The 27,961-nt window shown below is 40.9% G+C and overlaps 1 protein-coding gene across 1 annotated transcript; it reads right to left on the reverse strand.

Annotated features, from left to right (window-relative positions):
• Positions 1-36: 36 nt before the first annotated feature.
• Positions 37-27,294, reverse strand: CHTOP (chromatin target of PRMT1). The gene is made up of 6 exons (XM_085847272.1): positions 27,105-27,294; positions 26,245-26,333; positions 19,666-19,822; positions 8,943-9,240; positions 2,591-2,692; positions 37-557 (listed from the first exon to the last, which is right to left on the reverse strand). The coding sequence occupies exons 1-6, from the start codon at positions 27,159-27,161 to the stop codon at positions 364-366; spliced, it is 897 nt and encodes a 298-aa protein (XP_085703398.1). The 5' UTR covers positions 27,162-27,294; the 3' UTR covers positions 37-363.
• Between the last annotated feature and the right edge of the window lie 667 nt (positions 27,295-27,961).

Consider the following 27,961-nt stretch of genomic DNA (forward strand, 5'->3'; position numbering starts at 1 on the left):
TGGCAGAGGTAACAAGAGAATGTGAAAATGAAACAATTAATTTGAAAATGATCTGCTTTATTCAGAAAAAGCAAACCAACAGACAAAGCTTCCTGTACAAATGTTGGCAGAACTAAAATCAAAAATGAAGCCAAATTCTTCAAATGAAAAAGTTAGATCCACTGTCTTTGAAAAAAACAAAAAAGACTGATGCCATTTTTCAAAGTGTTAAACAGTGAATATTTCCAGAAACAGCTGAAGTTTAGAGGTTTTTAGAGGGCTAACAACAACAAACAAAGCACCTTTGCGTCAAGAAACCGGTGCATAAAAAAAAACAACAAAAAAAGGGGAATAAAAACAATCCAAATCCTATATGGGCGATGATTACTCATTTTCATCAGCTTGAGACATGTATGCATCTAACTCGGCATCCAAGTATCCTTTGGTCTTTGACATGTAAGCATCAAGTTGGTTGTCGAGTTGCTCGCGCGTGACAGGATGCGTTCCTCGGCCACGGCCTCTTGCCCGTGCCGCAAAAGGTCCGCTTCCTCTAGCCCTGAGCAGCATGCCAGCTCGGCCTGCATGCCACAACGGAAAAAACAAAAAAACAAACAAGCCATTCACAAGTGGCAAATGAAGAGTTAAATAAAAGAAGCATCCAAATTCCCCCCACAATTACCTGCATTGCTCAAAAGGCGATCAGATTTTTAAGACATCTATACAAGTGTGTGTGTGTGTGTGTGTGTGTGTGTGTGTGTGTGTGTGTGTGTGTGTGTGTGTGTGTGTGTGTGTGTGTGTGTGTGTGTGTGTGTGTGTGTGTGTGCGTGTGTGCGTGTGTGTTCCCTCCAGAACTGCAAAACCATGAAACCAAGCAGCCTGAAACTTTGCAATCATACCAAGGGAGTGCATGAATGAAAATTGGGTGTTTAGGTTAATTTAAACACACCTTCTGAAGGTAATTAATGGGCTTATTTAATGATCCTTTAGCAATGTGTCATCCTTGGTCGACCCTCTGTCAGCTTGCTGGGGTCTTAATGCGCCATTTTGTTTAGCCTATTCAAACATATGCCTCGATTTCGAAACACTATCTACTTTCACGGACTAATTAAAGTATATAATCAAAATATTTTATCTGATTTGAGAATCGGACCTCATAATCCGAAACTTTTCACAAATGTGATTTTTATAACCATGTGTATTTATTGAAGTGGCTTGGGATCCAAAAGGTCCTGAGTTCAAGCCCCGTTGGGCCACTGAATTAATACACCAGGGGGTTGACTCAGCCTGTCATCCTTCCGAGGTCGGTGAAGTGAGTACCAGTGTACTGGGCCAGTGTATACCCCGGTTAAAATAGGCGTACCATATCCCTGTGTCGCAAGAGGCGACCAGGGTTGCGTCAGGAAGGGCATCCGGCGTAAAACATGTGCCAAATCACTATGCGGATCATACGGATGATCCGCTGTGGCGACCCCTAACGGGAGCAGCCGAAAGAAGAAGAAGAGTGTATTTATTGAAGCAAAGCATTAAACCTAACTTTTTCTACTGTTCAGACGATTATATTGATTGAAGAAAAGACTAAGCAATGTGTAGAAAGTGTAACTTCATTGAACGCAACGCCATGCTCTCTAACCCGTTTTTACAAGCCATGGTGATGCGGTCCAAGGGGTCCTTTTTTCGGCAATTATGTACGCACTTTCTTGAGCATTTTGTGCGATCTGCTTACATGACAAAATATTAATATACTAATCGTTGCTGCAATATATCAAGTCGGCAATTGATGAAAATGAAGAGGTGCATAGACAGGACACACCGGATGTGGTAAAAAATGGGTACAAATGACTCCGTGGGGTGTGTGCATGCCTGCATGTTTGGTTACGTGTGTGGTGTGTGGGTTTCACGGGCGCCGCAATCTGAACTCGAAACTGGATGTGTGGCGCTGTGGAGGAGGTTAAGCTACCATCTCGTGAACCATGTTCTCCTGCATGTGGGGAACAGATGTGCTACAGCATCGAAGCAATGCGGTATATGCCACTGTGCAGTGAGGGTGTGGGAAAATCCATGCACGTGTGAGTGAAAGGGTGAGTATATCACCAGTGTGTGTGCATGGTTAGCATGGACTTCAAGTAGGTTGGAGAAATGCACATGAAGGGAGGGGGAGGGGCATGCATGCAGAGCTTTTGTTTGCCCATCTTTAGGCTTGAGGCCCAGGATACAGCAGCAACTGTCTCAAATGGCTATGCTCTTCACACAGCTGCAGTCCATGTGACAATATTTATATTACAGTAGAAATTTAAATTGGTGGATGGAGACAAAATAATTAACTGAAGATGACTGCATCAATCCCAAGAAGTTATATATAGTAACAATAAAATAGTCTATTAAAGTCATTAAACATTGCATTCAGAAATTTAATGGCATTTCCTTGAGTTTTCAGCACCGCAGGGGAATTAAAGCAAAGTAGAGCAACACATTTCAAGCCAAACAAGCATGGGCCTCCCTGCTCCACTGGCATTGCAAGCAGTACAACTACACCCCCCCTCCAAATCTTCCCCCACTTCTCAACCTCCCATCATAATGATTGTAAGCCTACATTCAAAATAAGGATACAGACCTCTGGTTGCGATCCTGCCTTTGCTTGCTGACTGAGGAACCAACCGGGCCCTTCCTCGCAGCGTTCCTCTTGGAAGTGCCAACGGCGTTCTGTAGGCTTGGCCTTGTTCAGTCACACAAGACAAAGAATCACAGCATTATCTCCAATGGTACAATTGCTGGATTCTTGTCAATTATTCAGCAAACTACACTGTTCAAAACTAAAGGTAAAAACACAAATCAAAATAAATAAATGAATAAAAATGGTGAGCAAATCAGCTTGATAAATATAAAAGCACAAATATTATACAAACACACTCTGCCCTTTTTTGGTGTGGAAATGTTGATATTATAAAGAAAGCTGAAAATAAATTATTAAAACGAGTTTCCACTGTGCAAGTCAAACTCAAAATGAAAAAATGTGAAGTTGTCGAAAAGTCGATCCTGAATGACTAAATGGGGGAGGGAGCGTGGGGTAAACATAAAACTCATTACAATATTATAATAAAAATAAATTTGAAAAAAATTCCAGAATGAGTCACAAAAATATGGATTTAATAGGATAGAAACACTATCAAAATAAAATATGAAATTCAACACACGAGATAGAGAAACACAAAATTGTGATAACCAATGGATATATAAATTCTGTCTGACAAAAGGATCAACACATTAATCCCTTTTTCAGCTCCCCCCCCCCACACCCCGCACCCTTGCTTCCTCCCACCCTGCACCCTCTCCTTCCGACATCCTCAAGTCCAATCAGCAGCTCTCTCACCCTCTCCCAAAATGTGTGGACCTCAAACATCTGGGGCCTCCATTCCAACCTGACATCTCTCAATCCAGACTGCTGCCAATAAAGCGGATATCACCTGTTTAACAGAATCCTTCCTCCCACAGGACGTCTCCGACTCCTCAGTCTCTCTCCCAAGCTAAATATTGTCTCCTCTGATTTGATCGGCCTAAACCCCATCCCGATGGCGGAGTTGCACTGTACATCAAAAACTTCATTTCTCACTCTCCATGTACTGCTCTTTCACCTCCCAGACACCAAGTATATCTGGCTGCGACTTCCCCTCTGCTCCCACTTCATGTTGGTCTGTGTGTTGTACCATCCTCCCAACAGTGATGACTCCATTAACATCGCTCATTCAATGTGGACCAACTTTTAATCACTCATCCCAACTCTCTTCCTCATATGTGGTGATTTCAATTGTCACCACGCTAATTGGCTGGGTGTTGGTACCTCTCTCACCAGCCATGGCACTTCTGCAAAAGACTTCTGTGACTCCATGGGAATCTGTGGAACCCCCAATCTGAGAATTTTCCCACCCAGATTTCTCCCACTGGCAAATCTTTTCTTTTGGATTTTGGTGATGACCAACTTCCCCACCAATGTATCTTGCTCATGCTCTGCCTCACTTGGCTTATCTGATCATGCGCTTGTTAAGGTCAATATCTCTCTGGCCATTCACAAAGAACAGCCTCAGCACCGATGAGTGGTATTTCATTCAAGCAAACTGGCCCAGGGACTGCAAAACAGCCATCACACTTCAGGATTGGTCTCCCATATCTACCACCCTTGATAATAATTCAGCCTGGGAAATCTTCCACAGAAACTTGCTCTCTCTTATGCACAGATTCATGCCATCTCATCTTCAGTTATCATACCCATCCTTGCATTCTTGGCACTAAATCCTGTGGTGAGGCAGTTGCTTTAAAACTTCCATTCTCTTCTTGGAAGGCAAATCCACCCAAAGGCAACCTCAGATTATTCCATAAAGCCCACAAGTGTCTATTTTCAGGAGAGTCAGAAAACAACATCTGCCCAATTTCAAGAATGAGCCTTCACGCTTGTTCTCCTCTAAAACCTGGTAGCACCTCATCAAGTCCATCTCTGGTGTATGCTCCCCTTCCATCCCTACTCCCTCTTCAAAGAGCACCACAGCAGGCTCGACTCATGAGAAGACCGAATTCCTCAATTCTGTGTTTGATCTGAAATCCTGTCCCTGTCTCTGTCTCCACGCTTCCCATTCATGCCCGACTGCTCCAGGATTCTATGTCTTTTGCGCCTGATAACGTGAAAAGGTTTCTGGCAACCCTTAAGTCTGAAACTAGACTGGACAGCATCAGCTCACGTGTCCTAAAAACCTGTTCTACTGCTCTTGCACGAGTTCTCTCTGGCCTTTTCACGCTGTCATTTACCAGACAGAGGTAATCTTACATCGGCTTGGAGATCAGCCAACATCACTGCATTACATGAAAAAGATGCAAAAACTGATCCCCTTAACTACAGAGCTGTCATTTACTTCCAATCAACAGCAAGGTCATGGAATCCATCATTGCATTCGACATAAAATCTTTTTTTTTCTCCAACAGCCTCATCTCAGATTCAGTCCAGGTCACTCCACCTTGGGCATGAGACTTCTACTCAGCCAATAATGGATGGAGGCCCTCAGTATCAGACATGAGATCAGGGCCGTCTCTGGACACGTCTCGTGCTTTCGATAGTCTTGCATCTTGCATTGCTCTCCAAACTCTCTGCCATTACAATTCTAAGCCAACCCCACTCTTGGGTTATTGACTTCCTCCACTCTCATAACCAATCTCCTCTCACTGTTCAGGCTGGAGTGCAACAAGGCAGTATTCTGGGTCTAGTCCTATTAGTGATCTTCGTTTACGATCTCTGAAAAATCCTGTTTATCTATTTGCTGACGACCCCTCCCCTGTGCCACGACATCCCTCATCCTTCAGATAGGCAGGCAGCAGCCTCTTCAGACCAAGACACACCTCACAAAATGTTCAAATACTGAGAATATATATATATATATATATATATATATATATATATATATATATATATATATATATATATATATATATATATATCTTTCAATCCTGAGATATACCTCCAGCTTACTCAAGCTCTCTCTTTCGAAAAAGACCATATGACAAAACCCTCCCATCTACTTTCTTTAAAATCCTCTTGAATAAATTCAGTCACTCAAACTCCTGGGTCTCACAATCAGCAGTGACCTTTCTTGAGCAAACCAGTTTTAAAAGTTGGCCTCCAAAGCCAGCTGCCAACGGGACATCCCCCATCATGTGAAGTTTTTCTTGGCACATCTGAACTCCACAAGGACTTCATCTGCAGCTTGATGGAGTACTGCTATCCCCTCTGGGCTGGCTTCCCTGTCTCACACCTTGCTCAGCTTGATGCCATGAAAACAAACACCTTGAAGATTATTGGAATATTTTGCGACGAAGCAGAGTCGATGGGCCTATCACTTTCCTTTCGCAGACAGGTCAGTGATCTCTGTCTTCTACCACCTCCTTTTTGATCTTGCACCATCTGCTGTTTTCAGGCTTCGTCTCTACTCCCCCCACAACCAGGTTTTCGCAGGAAACAAATGATCCATCAACCCCCTTCTTGTGAAACTGCATAAATTACAAGATCACTGCTCTCCTAGACCCATTTGTTCCCCCCCCCCACCCACCCCACCTGTGGAACCAACTTCCACATTCTCTTCAATCTCGTTCTTCTTTACTGGTCTTCAAGATAGCTCTTAAACACCATCTCAGATCATCCCCCATCCAAAAACCATGATAGTTTCAACCACTGTAGGTCAGTGACCAATCTAATTTTACACTCGTAGCCCTGCCCATATCCTTGTTTCTCAAGACAGTGTGGGGTAAGGTGTTCGATGAAATCTCGTTATTTTATTGTCTACTGAAGTTATGAAAAAAAAATTTTGGCACAAGGTTAAAAGTCACTGCAGTTGCAATTTGTCAACTTTGACAATAAATTTGTCTGTAATTAGAATGCATCTCATCAAAATTCAAGCACTTATTCTTAAAACTGTTAGATAAACATAATTGTAAAGTCAAGCAAGAGGAGGTACAAGTCAACTAATGCGCACTTTCCAAATCAGTCCAACGGCAAAAGCAGACAAGCACATGTTTTTAATGAATCTGCTTCCAATTTTAAATGGGGATTCCCAATTAAGAAATAGAATGTACTTGGTCGAGAAGAAGAATAAGAAGAAAAAAAAAAGTCATTCTCATCCATATAAAAGGAAGGAAGGTATGGATCCACTTTCTGTGGGAGATTCTTCCGACACCATTTTGTGCATTGTTGTTGTATTTTACCTTTATTTATTTTCCTCTTTCAGCTCTGTTATGGATGATTTTGAGGAAAGAACACAATAAAGAAAGACAAAATTAATTAATGAGATCATAAATAAAATAAAAAGTTCATTCAACTAAAGTGTTCAGACAGGATAGAAAACCTCTGACTTGGCAAAGGGTGCTGCAGGAAATGAGGCCAAAAAATACTTATCTTGACTCAGTTTGTGCTCATCTCAGCCATTTTGCAAGAAATTGGTTATCCAATCTTGTGCTGGCATTTCTCAGTGACCAAAAATAAATAAAAACAAAACAAATCACATTGAAAAAAAGAAAAAAAAAAGGAAAGAAAACGCAGACAAAGAAGAATAAGAAAGCAGCAGAAATAAATTACCAACCAATGCAGGCATTGGCGGTTAGATTAGCTCTTCAACAACAATGTCGTTTTGCAAGGATAGACAGCACGAAAGAAATGTTCGCCCTCCTTCTTCTTGCATATGGCAGCATGGCTGCTGGGTAGCCATTATTTTATTAGGGCACAGCTGTGCCGCTGATGCTGTACCCCGATACCAGTACACTGGTACTCATTTGCCGACCTCAGAAGGATGACAGGCTAAGTTAACCCCACCTGGTGTTAATTCAGCGGCCAAAGGGGCTCGAACACAGCACCCCAAGATCCCAAGCCAAAGACCCTAACATCAGGCTTCTCACTCTTGTTGAGGAAGACCAAGGAGGTTTATTTGGCCGAAAGCTCGTCACCATAAACAGTCGAGAAGACTATAAACATCGTGTAGAAGCGAGATGAACTTTCAAACCATTTTATATCCAGATTTATGCCTGGTGATTGGTTAATGGTTAGGGTGGCAGGCTTTGGATCCAAAGGTCCTGAATTCAAATCCTGCTCAGCTATTGAATTTATACCAGGTGGGGTTAACTTGACCTGTCATCCTTCCGAGGTCGGCAAAATGAGTGCCAGCATGCTGGTATAGTGTCGGAGTGGCGACCCATCCAGGATTGTGCCAAATAGCCAAGGAGACTGCTTCGGCAGCAACAACGCTCTGCACAGAGTCTGGTCCCAATCTTGTCGTCGTACTGTATCCAGATTTAGTGAATTACCATCAATTTACAAAAAGTATTTACAGCCTGGAAGACATGAAAAACTTTGGATGCCGATAACTTGTTGAAGTCTTGGTGGATCAGTGATGTGGCTGTTCGTGTTTTTGTGAAGAATAGCTCTCACGTTGTCCAAGCAAAGGTAGGCCTAAAATACATCAATGACACGGACTTGTGTTGGCAGAGCAGATAAGCACGACGTTGGATTAAGTTTAATAACCATGCTTTCTGCTCTGCCATCTTCAATAAGCTCAGATGTTTATCCAACCCCAAAGATTTACCTTCTTTCATAAACTCCAAGAACAACACCACCAAAAGAACAAATGCTGGAAGGCAGTATGCCTAGTTTAATGTCAATCCTAGGGATGGCACACACATTGATGAATCACCCTACCTGTGACACCGTGATAACAGTTGATAGCTGGGTCAGGATTCAAACCCAGGCAAGACAGCTTGGAGGTGAATGAGGATACCATGCTGCCAGCCCTTACATGGTAATAAATAAATAAAAAACAAACAAACACCAATTTTTGTAGAAAAATGGTGGTTTGAGACCAATTGATCTGACTTTTTCTTAAAAGGAGATTCTGAATTGAGATTCAGTGGGTACAAGAGCTAAGCTTTTGTTTATCACAGTAAAATGTGTGTATTTAATTCATCAATCATTTTTGGGGACTCAAATGGTTAGCGTCGTGTTAAAACGATGTGACGGTACATCCGGCGAGGATATCATGGTCGATATTTTGCAGTACTTCAACATTTGGCACGACAGCTCTGTTTTATGGTTGTGTCTTGAACCTGGGAATGTTCTGGTAACTATTTTCGTTACAGATACGTGCATCATTTACAAAGTACTCAGATATTGCGGGGGAGGAGGAGGAGGAGGATGAGAGGGAACAGTTGCATTAAGTTGATTTTGCTTAGATCAACGACTCCACCATATTTGATCCAAGGGAAAAAAAAAAAAAAAAAAAAAAAAAAAAAAAAAACAAGCACATTAGCAATAATTCGTTCAGTTTTGCAAACATTTTGGCTCCACTATTTTTCTTTTTTTAAACACAGAGGAAGCCCTGAATTATGTTTTATAATTTTCAGAAAGAATGTTAAAGAAAGGTCATGATAAAAGCACAACACACCTCTGGAGACACCACGAAGGGTTCCTCTGGCTGTGCCTCGACCACGAATGAGCGCTCCTCCTCGAGGTGAGCCCTGTGCAAGGCCGATTCCACCACGCAGCGTGCCCTTCATTGAAAGCATCATGCCACCACGCATGGGGAGAGTACCACGGCCAAGCATTCCACGGCCGAGCATTCCACGGCCGACGACACCTCCACCTAGGGTGCCCACCATCCCCACTCTGCCGCGACTTACAGGACCTCCAAGTCTTGCTTGGATATTTGAGGTACCCAAGCGCTGCTGGAGATTAAAGCTCCTCTGCAAAGATGATTGAAAAAGTTTGTAAACATTGCCAAAAATAGACTAGGGGGCAAGGGGGTCAATTTGGAAGTCCCATTTACCCCCAAAAGGTTTACAGCTACAACCACGATACAGGATTGCCCCCCCCCCACACCAAAAACAAACAAACAAAAAAAAAAACACCCAATTTCAAAGTTCAATACCAATTAAATGAACAATGATACGAGTGTGAAACAAAAAACAAAGAGGAATCTTTTAAGTTTATTCCTTAAATACAGATTTTCAAAAAGTCTTCCATAATTCTGAGCATACGTGCAAATATGCACAGCACAGCTGCTGGTTGCAGCCTGCAGGTCACCATTGCAATGGCCTCCAAGGTCACCAGATCTGTCCCCTTTTGATTTTTTTTTTCCAATGGGGTACCTTAAAAAGAAAGTCTTTCAGAAAAAGCCAAGAACAATTAGCGATCTGAAGGATTTTGTGATTACAACTATCACCAATACTGTGCACGAGACGCTGCAGACTATAACTTGTTGAAAAGTCCTCTGAGCAGCATCGGACGCATGAAGAACTAATGTGGTCTGCTTCGCCATGTGAGCAGAACAGGAGGTTCCATCGAGGTTGCTGCTGAAGACAACAATTTCAGGGTCATCACATCCTCTCCCCAACTTCAAGTTACTGATCATCCATTGGTTAATCTGCCTAAAACAAAAGCTATTTGATCAGGAACTGGATGAGAGCAAACTTATTCCACACCACACTAATGAAATTTGGCCAGGATGCTGGTAGCTGGATATTTCAGGAATCAATAATTTGGCAAATTTTCCTTCCTTTGTTTGTGTTTGTACGCTGTGCCCATGTTTCTACTGTATTGCATTGGTTCAATATGAATCAAATGCTCCATCCACTGTGGTGTACTATTCTGAGAAGTGGCAGAAAATGACTTAAGAATGAGAATCAGCATGGTCACCAAATGTTGAATCACGATTTGTTGGTATCTCCTTGTATGCTTCAAGTGTATGGAATAGAGGAGCTTTGTCTACTTTCCTGAGGATTTTATAAAATGTAGCCAGTGACAAGGGTACAGGCATTTGCTCATGCCCAAGTAACAAGGGAATATCAATTTCACCACCACCACCACCACCACTCAGAAGTCACCTGAACAGATCACAGTCTGCCTTGATGGCATTGGTTTGCCCAGATTTAGTGGTCACTTGTACAGTATGAAGATATGCAAATGTTCATCACACGCGCACGAAGTGAAAACCGGGGTTAAGCAATTGGTTCACTGTCTGTCAGCCCTGTAGACAAAGTTTATGATCGAGGAACAAGTGCATTTCAATTGAATGTTATATTTTGAACATGATATCAGAAAACTAATCTGTAGTTTCGCAGTACTTTGGGTCTGAATTTGGCAAATTATACAAAATCTCATCATGTCCACGCATGCACAACGAGCAATATCAATAAACCTCCGAAAAAAAACGGTTTTTTTCCCCCACAACTTTTACAATCCATTTTATTAATATTGAATTACACACTCGAACAATGTAGAACATAAAATGGTTTTAATGGCACTTTCAAAACCTCAACAGTAAACCGAAATATATTTTTCTTTTTGAAATGGGCACACTCTCTTTACAAGAGGAAATGTCCCACAGGACAGTGACACAAATGTTCAAATCATAATGCCGTGTATAACGCCTCGTGTTGGCTTAGCGATTAAGGTGGCATGCTCAGGACCAAAGGGTCCTGAGTTTGAGCCCCTGTCGGTCGTTGAATCAACACCAGGTGGGGTTGACTCAGCCTGTCATCCTTCGGAGGTCAGCAAAATGAGTACCAGTGCACTGGTAGAGGGGCACAGCATCAGCAGCACAGCCGTGCCTTCAAGAAATGATAGCTACCCAGCTGCCAAATGCAAGAACAGAACAGAACGGGGGAAGCCACAACCTGAATGCTAGAAAATTGTTCTGGACTGAATCCCAAGCTGCTATCGAAGATTTCCTAAGTATTTGTAATTGGTGCTACCAGCCCAGAGTGTGAATAAATAAAGACATTGTTTCTCACTCATAAAATATTGTTTGAACTTTGTTAAAATGCTGCAGTTGAGAGGATTCCTTGTAAACATGATTATCTATGTACTCTGTTGCATTTGCTTTCTGTAAAATACACATCTGCCTTAAATTAATATCGATTTGTCATTTTTTGATTAAAACTATGTAACAACCTGGAAATGTTGCAAAAGTTCCAGGAAGACTGATGTATATTAATTAGTACATGATTAAACATAACTTTAGTTCACAAATTTTAGTTCACAAATTTAAAGAATATAATGCATGCCTTTTTGTGTAGACACATTGTGGGAGCTGCTGAGGTTCTGCGAGTAGCGCTAGTTAATGTAATGTTGTTCTTTATCAACGTTGAGAATGTGCCGAAGTAATGATTCACTCCCTTGATCTGTGTAACTGTTTGTACCTCCAAACCCTGGGGGACCTCAAAGGGGCTGTTGTGCTCTTTTCTGATTGGCTGTACTTGGGCCTTGTCTACATTGTTTAGAATGTTCACTCCTTTCTCAGTAGCAGAAAGCAGTCATTTTGATTTTGAACTGTGGGAATAGTTGCTCTTTCGCAGATGAAAAGCTTTTTCTCTTTTCTCCTGCTTGTTCAATCTTCATCCTGCTTGCTCTCCATTGGTTACTGGAGATCCCAAAACTGTGGAGATGAGCAAAAATACTGGCCATCCTGAAGCCCAGAAAAGATCTTGCCAACACCAAGAGCTACCAACCCATCTCCCTGCTCTGTCACACATAAAAATTATTTGAGAGACTCATGATAAAACCACATGGCCCCCTTTGTGGATCAGCATCTCATCCCAGTGCAAGCAGGTTTTAGACATAGAAAGTATAGATGTATACATAGTATAGTATACATAGAAAGAAAGTATAGATGCATACGCCATTTAACGAGTCGATCTCCGGCACCTCGAACCCGATCGCCCAATGCTGGCGCACACCCTGACGTTCACGCTCTTTCCAAGGCCCTGGCATTTCTTATATCATTTCCTCTCTCTTACACTCTTTGGTGTGAATTTCTGAAGCAAGGGCCCATACGTGAGAGAAGTTTCATATTTGTGGCTGGGATGACCACCTCTAAGCGATCTCAACTGGCTATGGATAACTCGCCTCCGGCTCCCTGCATGGAATGCAAGACTTCTTTGGGGAATCACGACGATGGTGTCCAATGCTCGACGTGCGGATTGTGGATGTGCATCACGTGCTTGATGGGTTGTACCAAGGCTGTCACCGAAACCAAGAAGAAAGACGCATCTCGAGTGCTCGGTTGCGTGGGCGTGGTCTACACGTGCAAGTGCCAGGAAAGCTCCGATCCTGTCACCGCCGATCTCTACGCGGCTCTGCTCAAGATCGTCACGGCCAACTCGCAGCAGATCACCTCATTGTCGGAAATGATCGCAAATCTGACCACTCAGGTCGCGGCTCAGAAAGTTGTTGGGAATGAACGACAGCTACAACAACCACCGTTCGACATGGCCCAAGTCGTGTTGGCCATGTCCCAGGCGGCCTCGGAGACCATCATGGAGCAGATGGAGTTGAGGGAGAAAAAGCCCAACCTGGTCTGTGTCGGCTGGAAAGAGGACACCACCTTGGCGTGGGACAACGAGCAGAACGAACGCGACCGGGTGATCATCGACCGCCTGTGTGACCAGCTGCGCATCAAAAAGGAACTGGTGGTCAAGAACTTCCGCAACGGGCCGAACCACTATCACGGATCGCACGACCGCAAGGATCGGATCATGAAGGTGGTGTTTAGCGACTCCACGGCGCGCCAGATGTTCCTGACGGGGACGAGCTCGCTCATGGTCAGGTGTGCGGAGGTCAAAAAGGGCAAGTTCCACGCGTTCGTCTGACCCGACCAGACGGCGAAGCAGAGGAAGGTCGACCGCGATCTGCGCACCGAGTTGAAGGCCAGGAAAGATGCCGGAGAGCTCGACATCTACATTCGTCGCGGTGAAATTATGTCCCGTTGTGGGGTCGGCTCAGGAAACTAGGCGGGCCTGAGCATGTTATTCCGTTTTACCTTACTAACTTTCGTAGTATTTTGCAAAAAGAGCACGATTTGCTGTTTCTGACTACAAAAAATCCTGAAAATGTTTTTTTTAATCACTGAATCATGGTTAAATGAGACTATCCTGAGCGGCTTTTTGTCGGTTTTCGAATGACTTTGTTGTGTATCGTTGTGACAGGAGTCAGGAGGAGGGCAGGGAACGACATGGTGGGGGTGTTATAGTTTTAATTCCAAAGAAGTATACAAATTTTTAGGTAAAAGTTGAAAAACCCAAATTTTGAGTCCTTTTGGTGTACAATTTCTCGAGATCATACGGCGACCGAAAAGTCAATTTTTGGTATTTACTATAGATCTTTTTTTCCACAGAACGATTCGATTAATGCCGTGATCAATCATATCCGCACTAATTATGATCCTTTTTCCTCGTTTGTGCTTTGTGGTGACTTTAATTTACCAGGTTTAAAGTGGGACGGTATCTCAGTAGGAAACAAAAATGAGGAAATGTTTAGTGAGGCTATGTTTGAGATAGGCTTGACTCGGCATGTTCATGTTCCGACGCATGTAGCTGGAAATATTCTGGATTTAGTTTTTGTGAACAACTTATTTCTTATGCAGCAGTGTGAAGTAGAACAGTTTCATGATATCTCTGATCATTTTGCAATTTTTTTTTAAAATTGCATTTCAAAGTAATAAGCGATCTGTTAGTCGGAATGACATACCTGACTTTAAAAATGCTAATTATGTGGAAATTTCTCGTGAATTATGCCTTTTTGACTGGACAGCAGCCTTTTCTTTCTGCGTGAATGTAGATCAAATGTGGGAAATTCTGCACAATTATTTAATTTTCCTCGTCCTAAAATGGGTCCTGTTCTGTCCCGTTGGTCCAAAAAAAATTGTAATTGGTCCTCTGAAACCTCCAGTGCTTACGAGAGACAGCGGAGCACTCATCTTAGGTAAAAAAAAAAAAAAAAAAAAACTGGAACGGAAGGCAGCATCTAGGCATGCGAGATTTTTGAAACGAAGATATTTTTATGCAAGAAAATGGAGTTCTTAAATCGGAACAAATTAACAAATTCTGAAGTTATATAAAGTCAAGGTTAAGTAACAGATAGGTTATTCCGCCTATGGTCGGTGCAGACGGCAATATAGTGGTAGATTACGGTGAAAAAGTGAAAATATTTCACAGTTTTTTTGTTTCGGTTTTCACTGAAGATGATGGTAAACTGGTAAATATGATCAACCCTGATCATATTAAGTCTCCTCCTTTGCCTGTGTGTAATAGGCTAAATGTTTTTGAACATATTAAAGCTCTTTCGGCTAAATTTTCGTCTGGCCCAGATTCTATTCCTCAGAATTTCATGGTTAAATTAGCATTTGAGTTGTCAGAGCCTTTGTCTAGAATTTACTCATTGTCAATTCACTCTGGCATTTTCCCTTCTAATTGGAAAATAGCGAAAGTGGTTCCTTTGCAAAAGAAAGGCATCATTTCAGTAGTGGAAAACTATCGTCCTATCAGTTTATTGAATGTTGCTAGTAAGCCTTTAGAATCGATTATCCGTCAGTACATTTTAACACATTTGAAACAGAATAGTATCATTGGGGAGTGCCAACACGGTTTTTTACCTAAGCATTCTACAATAACGCAGCTCATCTCCTGTTTGGATGACTGGACTAAGATTGTCGATCAAAACAATACTGTGGATGTTATTTATTTGGACATAGCAAAAGCTTTTCATTGTTAGTCATACAAAACTCATTCAAAAAATGACCGCCTATGGTTTTAATGTGAAAATTATCAGTTGGGTTAGAAATTATTTACTTAACAGATCTCAATTTGTACAAGTTGAAGACGCTGTTTCTGAGAATAGTCTGGTTAGCGCTGGGGTTGTTCAAGGCTCTTTAATTGGCCCAGTCCTTTTTTTAATCTATATCAATGACATTGTGAACTATGTGAAAACAGCCTCTTTAAAGTTGTATGTGGACGACGCAAAAATATATATTTCATGTCCAAGAAACGAGCAAAACGTTAAACTTAAAGAAGATTTGAAACAAATAATGAGCTGGGCAGACAATGTGCCATTGAGAATCGCAGTAAACAAGTGCTTTGTTCTTCAAATCGGTCATGGAAATGCGAAGACACAGTATGAAGTCCAAGATTTTCCAGTTCTCTCGGTTAAAAGTATGCGTGATTTCGCCGTAATTGTTTCGGACGATCTTAAATTTAGTGCACACTGCAAAACGATAGCACAAAAGGCATTCATCATGGCTGCTTTAATTTTTAAAGTGTTCCGTTGTAGAGATAGAAACTTTCTGGTGAAAATGTTCATCACCTTCGTTCGTTCACTTTTGGAGTATGCTACAGAAGTGTGGAATCCGTGCTTAATTAAAGATATTGATTTAATCGAGCGTGTTCAGCGATCCTTCACGCGTAGAATTCCAGGAATGGCTGGATTATCTTATCCAGATCGTTTGAAAGTACTGAAATTGGAATCCTTGTAACATAGAAGAGTAGTAAGGGACCTCGTTTTTGTGTACAAAATCCTGTTTGGTTTAGTTTCTTTATCTTTTTCAGATTATTTTGAAATAGCTTCTAGGTCAGGTCAACGGAAAAATCATGAATATTGCTTGAAATGGATTAGAGTGAATAAAGAAATTCAAATTTTTTTTTATGCACTTAGAACCATTCCTATTTGGAATGCTTTACCCTCACAAGTTTTTGAAGTCCATTCAGTGTCAACTTTTCAGCATCGAATATCAGTTCTAGACTTCTCACAATTTTTCGGGGCACAGCCATGGCTGGAAATCGGCCTTGATACCCTAAATTACAGTAAATGATTTTTTTTTAATTACATTTATACCTCGCATAAGAAATGTTCATGCGATCTCGGTTTTTTTGCAATTCGAAGCTTTCATTGTCCGTTGTTTTTTTTTTTTTTTTTAACTAACCTTTTGTATCAGGCCAAAGAATAAAGCATTCTTTCTTAGAAAAAAGTCCTGCACCTCACCCAATTCACTGAGGATGGGGATGAGAAAGGCAGTACCAGTTATCGGCCCTTTGTTGACCTGACTGCGGCATACGACACAATCAATCATAGGATTCTCATGTGTAAGCTATTCCAAATAACAAAAGATACAAAACTGCCAGAACTGATTCAAAACATTCTGGCTAGTAGACGTTTCTTTGTGGACCTCAGGGGTAACCACAGCAGAGGACGTACACAGAAGAATGGACAACCTGAAGGCAGCGTTCTTGCTTCCCTACTATATAATAGACACAAATGATCAACCCATATGCCAAAACACAAGGAGTTTCCTGTATGCTCATTATCTCTGCATTACAACCCAGGATCAATCCTTTGAGAAAGTCGAGCAGTCCGTCACCGATGGATTAGCTGGATTAACCAACTATTACACCATCAACCACTTACGGGCTAATCCAGAGAAGATGCAAATCAGTGCCTTTCATCTTAAGAACAGGGATGCAAACCGAAAGCTGAATGTCCGCTGGTATGGGAGAAGGCCGACACAACCCCAGGTCAACATATCTTGGAGTTACCCTGGACCATACCATCAGCTACAAAGATCATGTCCTTAAGACAAAAAGCAAAGGTAGGAGCCAGAAACATTTTGAGGAAGTTGTCCAACTATAAATAGGGAACAGATCCAGGGACCATTTGAAACACCGCACTTTCCTTGTCCGGAATATGCCTTTCCTGTTTGGAGCCATTCCTCACATGCTAAGAAGATGGATCTCGTCCTCAACACAGCCTGCAGAGCCATTTCTGGTTGCCCTAAACCAATGCGTGTGGACGACCTCTATTTGCTATGTAGTATTGCTCCACTTTCGATCAGAAGAGAAGAGCAGTCTCCTCGCAAATGGAAAGAACCCAGCAGGAACGTGACTTACCACCCACTTTCAACAGTACCCAAGAGATTGAAATCATTCAGCCCCTAGATGGTAACCCACACAGCAGCAGGATAGATGCCTGGCCAATGCACCTGTGATCAAGACCTCACAAGCTGTCACTTAACCCTGAGGAGACCCTGCCAAAAGGAGCCAGGGAGACATGGTCAACCTGTCTATCTATCAACCACCTCCAGGACTGGAGTTGGACACTGTAGAGTCCTAATACAGAAGTGGGGATATAATCAAAATGGCCCTAATCGATCATGACTGTGGGGATGCTCCTCAAAACAATGGGGCATCTCCTGAATTGCCCTCTCTTAGCAGAGCCTTGCAGACCAGATGATTTGAAGGCTCTCAAATCTTGCGCCAGAGCCTGTTTTGCAATGGCTGGGAAAAGTGTTGAGACACGAAAGAAGAACATGAATTATGGGTAAATGTGTTGCAAAATACTTGAGACCAGAAACTTATGTGTGCATGGCTTGCATTTTGACGGGGCTGATCGGCCTCGCCCACGTGGTCGTCTTTCAAGGGGTCTTTTTATCGGCCCCATAAAATTAAGCTGTGAAAAAATTTTTTTTTTTTTTTTTTTTTTTAAAGAAGGAAAAAAAAAGCTAAGATTACCTGTATGGCAAAACAAAACACCTTTGTTCAACACCATTGTTCTCCTTTTGGATGCGAGAAACGGACAATGACATGGTTGAAGCCATCTCCACAGATGATGAGAATACTGTCGTGTTGGACTTATCTTCAGGTAGCTCAGGGGATGAATCTCTTTCACAATTATCTGATGATAATGACTTTTCAGGGTTTCTGCCTGAAGATTTACATCAATACTAAACCTACTAAAGTTAATTAGTATTTGGCAGAATGTACTGAACACATGTATCTGTTATGTTATTGGACTGGAGAGAGATACTTGCAGATAAATTAGTTTTGAGACAGAAATGCATCAATAAACATTAAATTTGCGACTGTTCAGATTTTTTTTTGGTCATTCAGCTTTGCAGCGAATAAAGTTTTAAATTTGTTCCGAGAATAAATCTTTTGACATTATTACTATGTTACTGGTGGATCCAGGTGTGGACATTCAAGTACAATCCTACATGACAAGGTAATGGCAGTGAAAAGTCAAGATTTATCCCCATGTATATGTTGAACACAGTGGGCTGGTCCAGGGGGAGAAATGGGTTGGACTTGTGTACGTAATACTTGAATGGTCCCAGCTTAATGGCATACATGTAATGTATTGTACCGGCACATCATTCATGCAAATTGTCAGAACATTTGTCATTACAGGTAATAATCCACAACAACAAAGACAACTTAGTTCTAATACTTTTTAATGAAAAGGAATGTGGGAAAGTACTGTGCTTGAGCAGAAAGTTGTTTTTCTCAGAACTTTGTGTTTGGCCCCAAGAAGGGCCATTTAAGGTACATTTTGAAATTACATAGTTAGGATTAGGCTGAGTTTATTCAGATTCTTTGGCAGTTCAGTTTGTACGGACATTGGTCAATTTGGACCACATGTTAAAACAATTTACAAAAAAACTAATTCACAAGATTTTGAAGCAATTTTAAAATCAGCCCCGTGGGCAAAAATCAACCCCCTCACCCCACAGGACGAGGCCGATTTATCACCCCCGTCCGATTTTGAAAATGCAAGGACTGTGTGTGTACGAATTGATGAACAGCAGCGAGGATGAAAGAACTTGCAATATAATTAACTTTGCTACTTCTTTAGTTTGTATGTAAATAAATGATTTGGAGAATTTGGATGTTTTTATCTGTATTGATCGACCTTTCTTCTCATGGTAAAGAAAGCGAAAGGCAGCAAACTGAGAACGAACTGCACAAGGGACATCACTTTGGCTCTGGAAACACAAACAAATGGAAAAGATTGTTGTGCGATAATCACGCATCATTGATAGCAAAGTATCAGACACTGCAATGTTGTTCATCATGCTCTTGGTTATGATTCACATGATGAGAAACATTTTGAGACTATGATGTGGGGTCACACGCAAGGAGTGCAGCAAGAGTGCCTTTCAGTTCAATGCTATGATCGCATATTCGATGCAATACATTCCCTCAACAAATTATACAAGATCCTCATCCGATTTGTCATTGGAAATGGAACATCTTACCACCTGAGCGCATAAATGAAACAGAATGGAACAAACCTTGCAGTAGCAAAATTACGTCAAACTAAAGAAAATGTTCATTACAGATGTTTGTGTTCATGTCATTGGTCATAAATCAACAGTGAAGTGCAATGTCGTAAAGGTAAGAATCTTACCCATAAATCTATGGGTAAGAATCTCTTGCTGTCAGGTTTGCTTGTTCTGTTCATATCCAAATCAGCTTCTTTCATGTCTGCCAGAAAGGCTCATTATCCTCTTCTTTCTTTTCTGTATTCATCATATACATACCATGATATGAACAATTAGTACTTACTTGTTTGAGCCTCAAAGCTGCTTGGACAGAAGGACGACTTTCCATTTGCTGTGCAAGCCGTCGGTTCCTGGCACTCGCCTGGAGCTGCTGCTGTTGCAGTAGAGAGGCCTGAATATTCACTTGTTGGGGCTGCTTATTCCTCATCATGTTAGTAAATCTTCACCAGGTCGAAGACAAGTGAGGGGGAAACAGCTGTCACTTAGTCAAAAATGAACACCTCACACACAGCCAGCAATGGATGAGCCACAACGACCACCCCCAGCCTCACCAAACACCACCAACTCACCCTGGCTTTCTTTCCTCGGCACATTTTCTCCATCCGTGTCCATCGACACAACCCCAAACTTTACCTCTTCCGACAATCATGGACAGGTCATATTCAAAACTAGGCTGCTTCAGTAACTCACAGCACTATATTATTGCACCAGAGGTAGTAGCTGAAATTCTCTTCAAAGATCTTGACAATATATGATTGACAAAGGACAAAACCATTACAAACTGCCAAGTTTCCCCACAATGGGCAACAAAGTAGCAATAAAAAAGATTTTTTTTTTTTTTAAATAGTGAAAGATCACCACAAAATATTATGACGGTTGGCTTTTTCCACGAGTTAATGGGGTGTTTCTATTCCCCCTGTGCCTGACTTTTACAATCGCCATCCTCCCAAAAAACAAGTGTGCTATATCCAAACTTGGCAGACAAACTGCTGTTTCAGTTTCACTCCCTCACCCTCCTCTGCTCAATGATGCTGGAGGAAACATTTTGTACAAGGATCACCCCAAAAATTTTCACCTCACTATTCTCATCAACACCCTTTCTTGTACTCCATCGTGTTCTTGAAGGTAGCAAGTAAAATCAGTTTCATTAGCAGAATGGACTTGGCTGTACCAAATTCACGAGTGGAGAACAAAGATACTTTCCCAATGATGGTTTTGCAAGGCCAGCAACCAGGCTACTGTTACAATGACCTAAAGGACAGGTGACACATTTCTATACACTTTAAATCATTAAATGACGACTTGTGCAAATGTGTGATTAACTTGCATCATGAGCTACTAGCAGAGCCGACCCATCACTTCGCCGACGGACCAATTAGTCGTCCGATTTGCCAAATTGTGCAAAGTGCTATTCATCGACCGCAAACCCAATCATTCACTTTCACACTTTTCATCATGGAGCATTATCCAAAACGATGTACTTGAGTGATTCCCATTCATATTGCCGAATATGTCATGCTCTTATGTTATTCACCTACGTTTCCACAGTTTGGCTTACATTTTATAAGACTTTATATTTGCATTCCATCTGAACCAAAAATATACAATTATATATATATATATATATATATATATATATATATATATATATATATATATATATATTTTCTTTTTTCACGTTTTTGTTTTTTTTGCTTCTTTGACCTTCCTTAGTCACCTCATGCAAAACTAATAGAAGGTTGATGGAGCAAAAGATCATATTATTACCCTGTGCATACAAAGCAAAAAGTGAGGTTAAACAATTGGTTCATGTCTGTCCATCTGCCCACAGTCAATTTATGATTGAGGAAGAACTAATTAATTTTGAATATTTTAAACACAAATTGGAAAAACAAATCTGCCATTTTACAGTACTGTCTCCGAATTCATCCTGATCACACGTGTGCAGTGAAGAGCATCATAATAATAATAATAATTTACTCTGTCTGCTTCCCTGGTAGTAAAACGATATTGAAAATCATTCCAAATAGGAAACTTACTGTTTTTAAGGACATTATAATGGACAGAAAGAACAGGAACGAATAACTCATGTAATGTGCGAGATAGGGTGAAGTCAAAGAAACTGCGTAAAATGGCGGTAAAACCCAGAATTTATTTATATATACGACTTTTACAATCGTTATTTTATTTAAATTGAATTATATACTTAAACACAAATCGCTTTTTCACTTCGAAAACACTTCCATTTAGCAGAAATAGGGTGGTGTACAAGACTGCTTCAATAGTGGCAAACTTCTGGATATTATTAGTTATTTTTTTTCCAAACGATCTTTAAAATTATTTTATTTAAATTGAAGTACAGTAAATATTGAACACTGCATGGGTAATGTGTTATATTAACTTTCTACATGTATTAGAATCACATGCTCAAATACAAATTACTGAATTATTTGGCTACCATTTACAGGTTCATCTTAATTATCAAATCAATGGTATGTACACAATTGGTTGCCACATCTGACAAAGGAGATAACTACCATATCTCGACAGAGTCCAGAGTAGAAGGATTCAAAATTCTGGGACTAGCGAGACAAAACTACAAGGATAGGCTGAAGGAGACAAGACTTTTTAAATGAGAAAAGGAGGGATTATGAAGAGATCCAAGAGATATTCAAGAGGATGAAGGATATACAAAATAATAATAATAATAATTTCGGAGGAGCTTCTAAAGAGCAATTAAATCCAAAGCTTTGAATAAAGTCCAAGAAGAGAAAATAAATAAATATATAAATAATTTAAAAATAAATGAATAAATAAAAATAAAAAACACGTTTTCCCACATATTTTGCTTTTAATATTGCATATACACTATTCACCGCCATAGAGCTATCGTGAGAGCGATATTTCATGAGATTGTGAAGTCACAGCACCAGTGCAGAAAGCTCAATGCTGGAGTGATGCATACGGCTGTGTCGATGACACAGGAAAGTGCAGAAAAAGCTTTTTCCAGATCCAACATGTAGAGAAGAGAGAGTAGGCAATGAAGTGGCTTCACAATATCGGAACTTGTCATACTGTTGACAAATTTTCTGTTGGAAGGCACAAAATAGTTGGCAAAGACCACTTTGAGCATTGGTGTTTTCAAATGGAGCAACAAACACACGCTCCTCTGTTTGGATGTGTTGTGAAAAATAAAATGTGTATCCAACCATTTTTCAAAGCTCCGAAAAAAGGAAAAACTGTTCTGCAAACTATCAGGCACCAACACACCCGACACCTTCCGCATCATCAAGTTAATGAAGATAGCAACTAAAACGTCCGGGTTCTCCATATTCTCAACCCCAGGAACTAGTTACTGTCGGCATTTCTTCACAATGTCCACATTTGCACCAGTCTAAGCCTTTCCTGACCATGTTCTCCTCCACACTGTCAACATAAATCACCATGTTCTTCCCAAGTAGATGCAGTTTTACCATTATTTTGCTCTGCTGCACTGTACTCCTGTTGAAAAGAATATAGTTCTATTCCAGCAGAAATATCCATTGCTATGAAGCAGTGGAAATAGAGGGATACATTAATAATGACAGGATTTTACAGGCTTGATGGGCTTCATTGCTTCCTGTTGCGTGTACATCCTTGAATATAGTTGATGAAAGTAATGAACAGGGGACCACAGCATACATTGTATGCATTGCAAAGCCATTAGTAGAAAAAGACAAATAGGCACAGCAAATGTAATTTCAACTTCATATCCCAGCATCACAAGTTGTGCTAAATGGTAACACCATACAGGCACATGACATGTCAGGAAGTGAGAGCACCTATAGTCTATACAAAGCAAGAAGTTGTGCGGTGAGTGAAGAGCCGAGGACAGAGACAATAGTCACAGGAGAACCAATAGACAGACCCAGATCCTTTGGGAGGAATCTTCAATCAATAAGCAGCAAAGGAAAAGGTAGATTGTGAATCCAAATCTCCAGGTGTTCGAGAAAATTCACTTACCAAGGCACCAATAGGGTGAAGACTGGTTTTAAAACTGACTTGTGAGCATTTTCATTTGGAAACTAGTTATTTATCAACCCTTGGAATACATTTTTAAAATCTGAATTTTACCAGCAGTAAAACACAACATTTACAAGTATGCTTGTAACATCCAATCTCACAAACCTTCTGGGCTTGTCCATACCTCAATTTGCACAAAAAAGTAAGGACTATTTTATGCGAGTTACCTTAGTTTGCACATAATAAAGGACTATGTTTAAGGTCTGCTGCTACTTTTAGATGCTGAACTTTGTGCCCTGCTTTCATAATTTGGACTTCTGAAAAAATGATGGAATCCATCGCAGAATGCTCGGCACACATGCACAGAAAACTCGAGAAACAGCAGTGTTCGGGGCATCCTAAAGTACAATCGAGTGCGAGATGGGGATCGTTCCCTAAAATAAGCCGAAAAGTACTGGCGAGAAAGGGGTGTGCCTCTGCACAACAAAAGAGAGTTAGTTAGATAACTTTCTGAACTCACTGAAAGGGCAGCTGCCTGTACTGTAAAACTCCCAAACATGTGGGCCGGTGCAAGGCCAGAGTGGACGGGGGCATGCTACCCAAGCCCCTGACGGACCACTTCCGGTGAATTGACTTTGAACCTTGAGGGAATGCCTCGTATGAACATTGTAGGCTCGATTTATCTAATGGACTTCTGCAAGGAAAGATGATGCTGTGCATCATCATAAACATTAAACAACTCTGAGGAGTATTTGCAAATCGAAAATACACAATTAAGCCAAGCTATTATTTATATGACAGCGAGATGCACCAGGTAGACTGCAGAAGACACCATATCTGGTTTGGGTGCTTCTGAACACTGATGGGAAGGATATAGCTGGGGCTTGTGAATGCACAGGGCAGTTGAAAATGATGATATTTACTGCTGACCACGTCGAGAGTGGGGGTTAGGGGGAACTGTAAGAGTTGTTATAAATGTTTTTGTTGTTGTTTGGTTCTCGAGCACAAGAGAAACACGAGATTTTTTTGCATCTATTGCTAAAAAATATATATATATATATATATATATATATATATATATATATATATATATATATATACATATAGATATATATATATATATATATATATATATATATATATATATATATATATATATATACATATACACACATATATCCATACATACATATATAAGCATTTGTATGCTGAAAATTATGTTTAAACGACTATTTGAATCACAGATTTCTCCTGAGTAAAAGCAGGTTAAAAGTGCCCTTGCTAGCAGAAGCAGGTCACTAAAATGCATGCACAACAACCCTCATTAACATTCATGCATCATTTTGAAAATCCCATAATCAGACCATTTCAAAATAACATACTTGTCGCTCCTGAAATACATTATTATGCAAGGACGCCTGAGGTGAACAGTAGAGATAACCCCTACTAGCCCTCGCTACAAAAGATGCACGAGACAGCAAGATTTACATTCCACCAATTTGATACAATATTTTCAGTGTTGATATTGCTCCCAAAGGGACTGGAGAGGTTATTGTAAATCAGTGTGCAAGTCTGAGTCGTCGAGCGTGTGCCTGCATGCAAATCCAATCAAACATAAATTATCATTCGTTCCCACATCAAACGTAATGTAACGAAGGAAGGCTCTGCATTGTTAAACGCCAAGTCTTGTTTTGACAGCGAAAATGTGTCACCTGCACTTTAAATCGAAAATTAGCGAGTTGGTTAACCAATGCACCAAGGAAAATCAAAACAAAATCGAGAAAAAAAAATGAGATCACGTGGAGAAAAAGGTGATGACCGTTAAAATCGACGTGATGTTTTATACGGGGTGGAACGCCACAACCTCCAAGAAGTGTCAAGTGGCGATTGATGGTAGTTTATTAAAAGCGGATTTTCCACAGAGAGCTTTGCGACTTCCGAGGGAATGGAGACAAAAAGGCCTTCCAAGGAAGTGGGGAAGGACAAAAATCTGTTTCACTATTTGGACTGCAAAAAAATAAGAACAATTCGTTCTAAAATGTATTATTTTTAATCTGGACAAAGCATCTCAAAAAAGGATTGTCTGATTGGTTCATGTTATTTTCTCAAGAATGCAACAATTTAGAGAAATGAAACAAAGTTATTAGGATTCTTAAAGGCTGGCCTCAAGTTCTCCATCTTCAGCAGGGAATGAGCTCTACGTAATTTGGGAAATTAAATACCTCCTGGTCTCAAACAGACACTCCCAAACCACCCCTGCCAATATGAAATCCACGACGCAAGACTTTCTACCCCGAGTAGAAAAAGAAAAACTAAACCCACCATGCTTTGCAGCAATTAATGTGTACAGGAACTGTGAGGAAAGGGAAGCAAAGGCCACAAAAGTGTGGGAAGGCCTCTTACAGGATTCCAGAGGAACCCCTGGGCAAAAGCGGCGCTCTTCGGTTGCCTCTTACTGACGTGCCAACACCCAGTTGCCCGGGCCGCACCATCACGGGCAGCGAGAGACGCACATCCAGCTCTACCTCTGTGCCACTTATACAAACCGTGGAAGGGACACAACGTGCTTCTACCTGAGATGTTAGACAGCAAGCGGCAAGCCAAATGCACGGTGGACGTGGCAGGAGGCAACAAAACATTTCACCAAAGATCAAACTCAATACGATTATGGATCTATGTGCTGAGGGAATTCTGCCGTGGGTGAATGAGCTTCTTTGGGGAACAAAAAGAAAAGAAAAAAAAAATGTTTTATTCATTAATTTTCTTTCTTTTTTTTTTAAAGCAAAATAATGAACTGATCAGAATCCAGAAAGGTCCTTGTGATGGCAACTTGGGACAAGGCATGTTGGCATTTTCTCACCGCTCGTGCAAAGAATGCTTCGTGGTGCTTTTCAGGACAACCTTGGTCGTCGTCTGTGTGGACATCTCGCAGTCGGGTCTGGACTGATGCTGTGCACAAAGGAACAAACAAGATCAAATTCAATGGGACTACAAACACCAGAGAAATATAAACTCTGACATGCGATGTCACGTCAAGGCATACCACATGGTATCTTGCACACCGAGACGTGTGTGTGTGTGTGTGTGTGTGTGTGTGTGTGTGTGTGTGTGTGTGTGTGTGTGTGTGTGTGTGTGTGTGTGTGTGTGTGTGTGTGTGTGTGTATATGGCTGCAAAAGTGATATGCTTGTATAATCAATAAAATACGTTTTGTGCGCACGTTTTGTTTTTCATTACTGTATACCTACTTTTGCAGCCCCATATATATATATATATATATATATATATATATATATATATATATATATAATATATATCCACTTTACACAGAATACATAACGAATTGTAAATCGGTTTTAACATTGCTAACCTCCTAAACATGGTACACACACACACACACACACACACACACACACACACACACACACACACACACACACACACACACACACACACACACACACACACACACACACACACACACACACACACACACACACACACACACACACACACACACACACACACACGTTATACCACAGATTCGAATTGCATCGTTTCGGATTCAGAGGATAAAAGTCTCGAGCTATTTCGCGCCATGCTGCTCGAGAGCGAAGCCAGTGATGAAGCGAAGCAAAACACGCCACACACACAAAACTAATATGACGTAAACTCAGTCAATTGTACGAACTATCTCTCATCAAACAAGAAATAAACCTCACCTGTATTGTTGGAAACTTCAAAGAAGCAGCACTACACCCACTGCCTATGCTAAACATCCAACTTTAAATGGCGTCCAAGAATGCGGCCTTCAGAGAGATTGCTCGTTCGTTGTTTCTTCTTTTTCTTCTTCTTCTTCTTCTTCTTCTTCTTCTTCTTCTTCTTCTTCTTCTTCTTCTTCTTCTTCTCAATGTAAACCTTCTTCTTCTTCTTCTTGTTTGGTTTTTCTTCTTCTTCGTTTTCTTAATTCCCAATCGTTTATTTACGTCACTTCCGGGGGGGGGCAATTCATTCGCTCAGCTTCGTTTGTGATTATTTACATTGTAACCGCTGAAACCCTCACACGCGCTATAATTCTGTGAACTTCACGAAGCTTATTAACGTTGAGGGTGTAATTTATGCATGCAACATTGTCGATAGCTTATAAAAATGTATTTTAGTTTTAGCTTTTTCGATTATTTATTTCTGTCAAAAATCCTTGGCCATTTTAATTTATTTTGCACCGTAAAGGGGAAGGCGGCCTTGTGTTCCATACAGCAATCAGCTTGTCGAGCGCTCGCTTCATTTTAAGCACTCAAGCAAGCACTCCACCGAACCGGTTTGTAAGGAACATCTGGCTTGGCGAGCGATAGCAATCTGATTGGGAATAGAACACAACCTTGGAAAACGACTTTCACCTCAGCGTGCATTTTAAAGGCGGTGTATGAGCCCAGTTTAATGTTTGGTCTCATTCATATCTTGGGACGTCTTTCCCGGGTAATATTAGCCTCGGTGTTAAAAGGAAAGACGAAGTTTAATTCCGAATATAAAGTGAGATTGAACGATAAGGTGTGAACAGTAAAAAAAAAAAAAATTATAG

This window comes from Eptatretus burgeri, chromosome 11 (genome assembly GCF_056783735.1).
Source record: "Eptatretus burgeri isolate ZD-2024b chromosome 11, Ebu_testis_v1, whole genome shotgun sequence".
NCBI lineage: Eukaryota > Metazoa > Chordata > Myxini > Myxiniformes > Myxinidae > Eptatretus > Eptatretus burgeri.

Coding starts and splice junctions, on each gene's coding strand:
- CHTOP (XM_085847272.1), bottom strand. CDS start 27,161: ATGTTTAGCATAGGCAGTGGGTGTAGTGCTGCTTCTTTGAAGTTTCCA. Junction 19,823..26,244: donor AAGCATTCTTTGCACGAGCG/GTGAGAAAATGC, acceptor GACCTGGTGAAG/ATTTACTAACATGATGAGGA. Junction 9,241..19,665: donor CAGCTTTGAGGCTCAAACAA/GTAAGTACTAAT, acceptor TCATCTTTGCAG/AGGAGCTTTAATCTCCAGCA.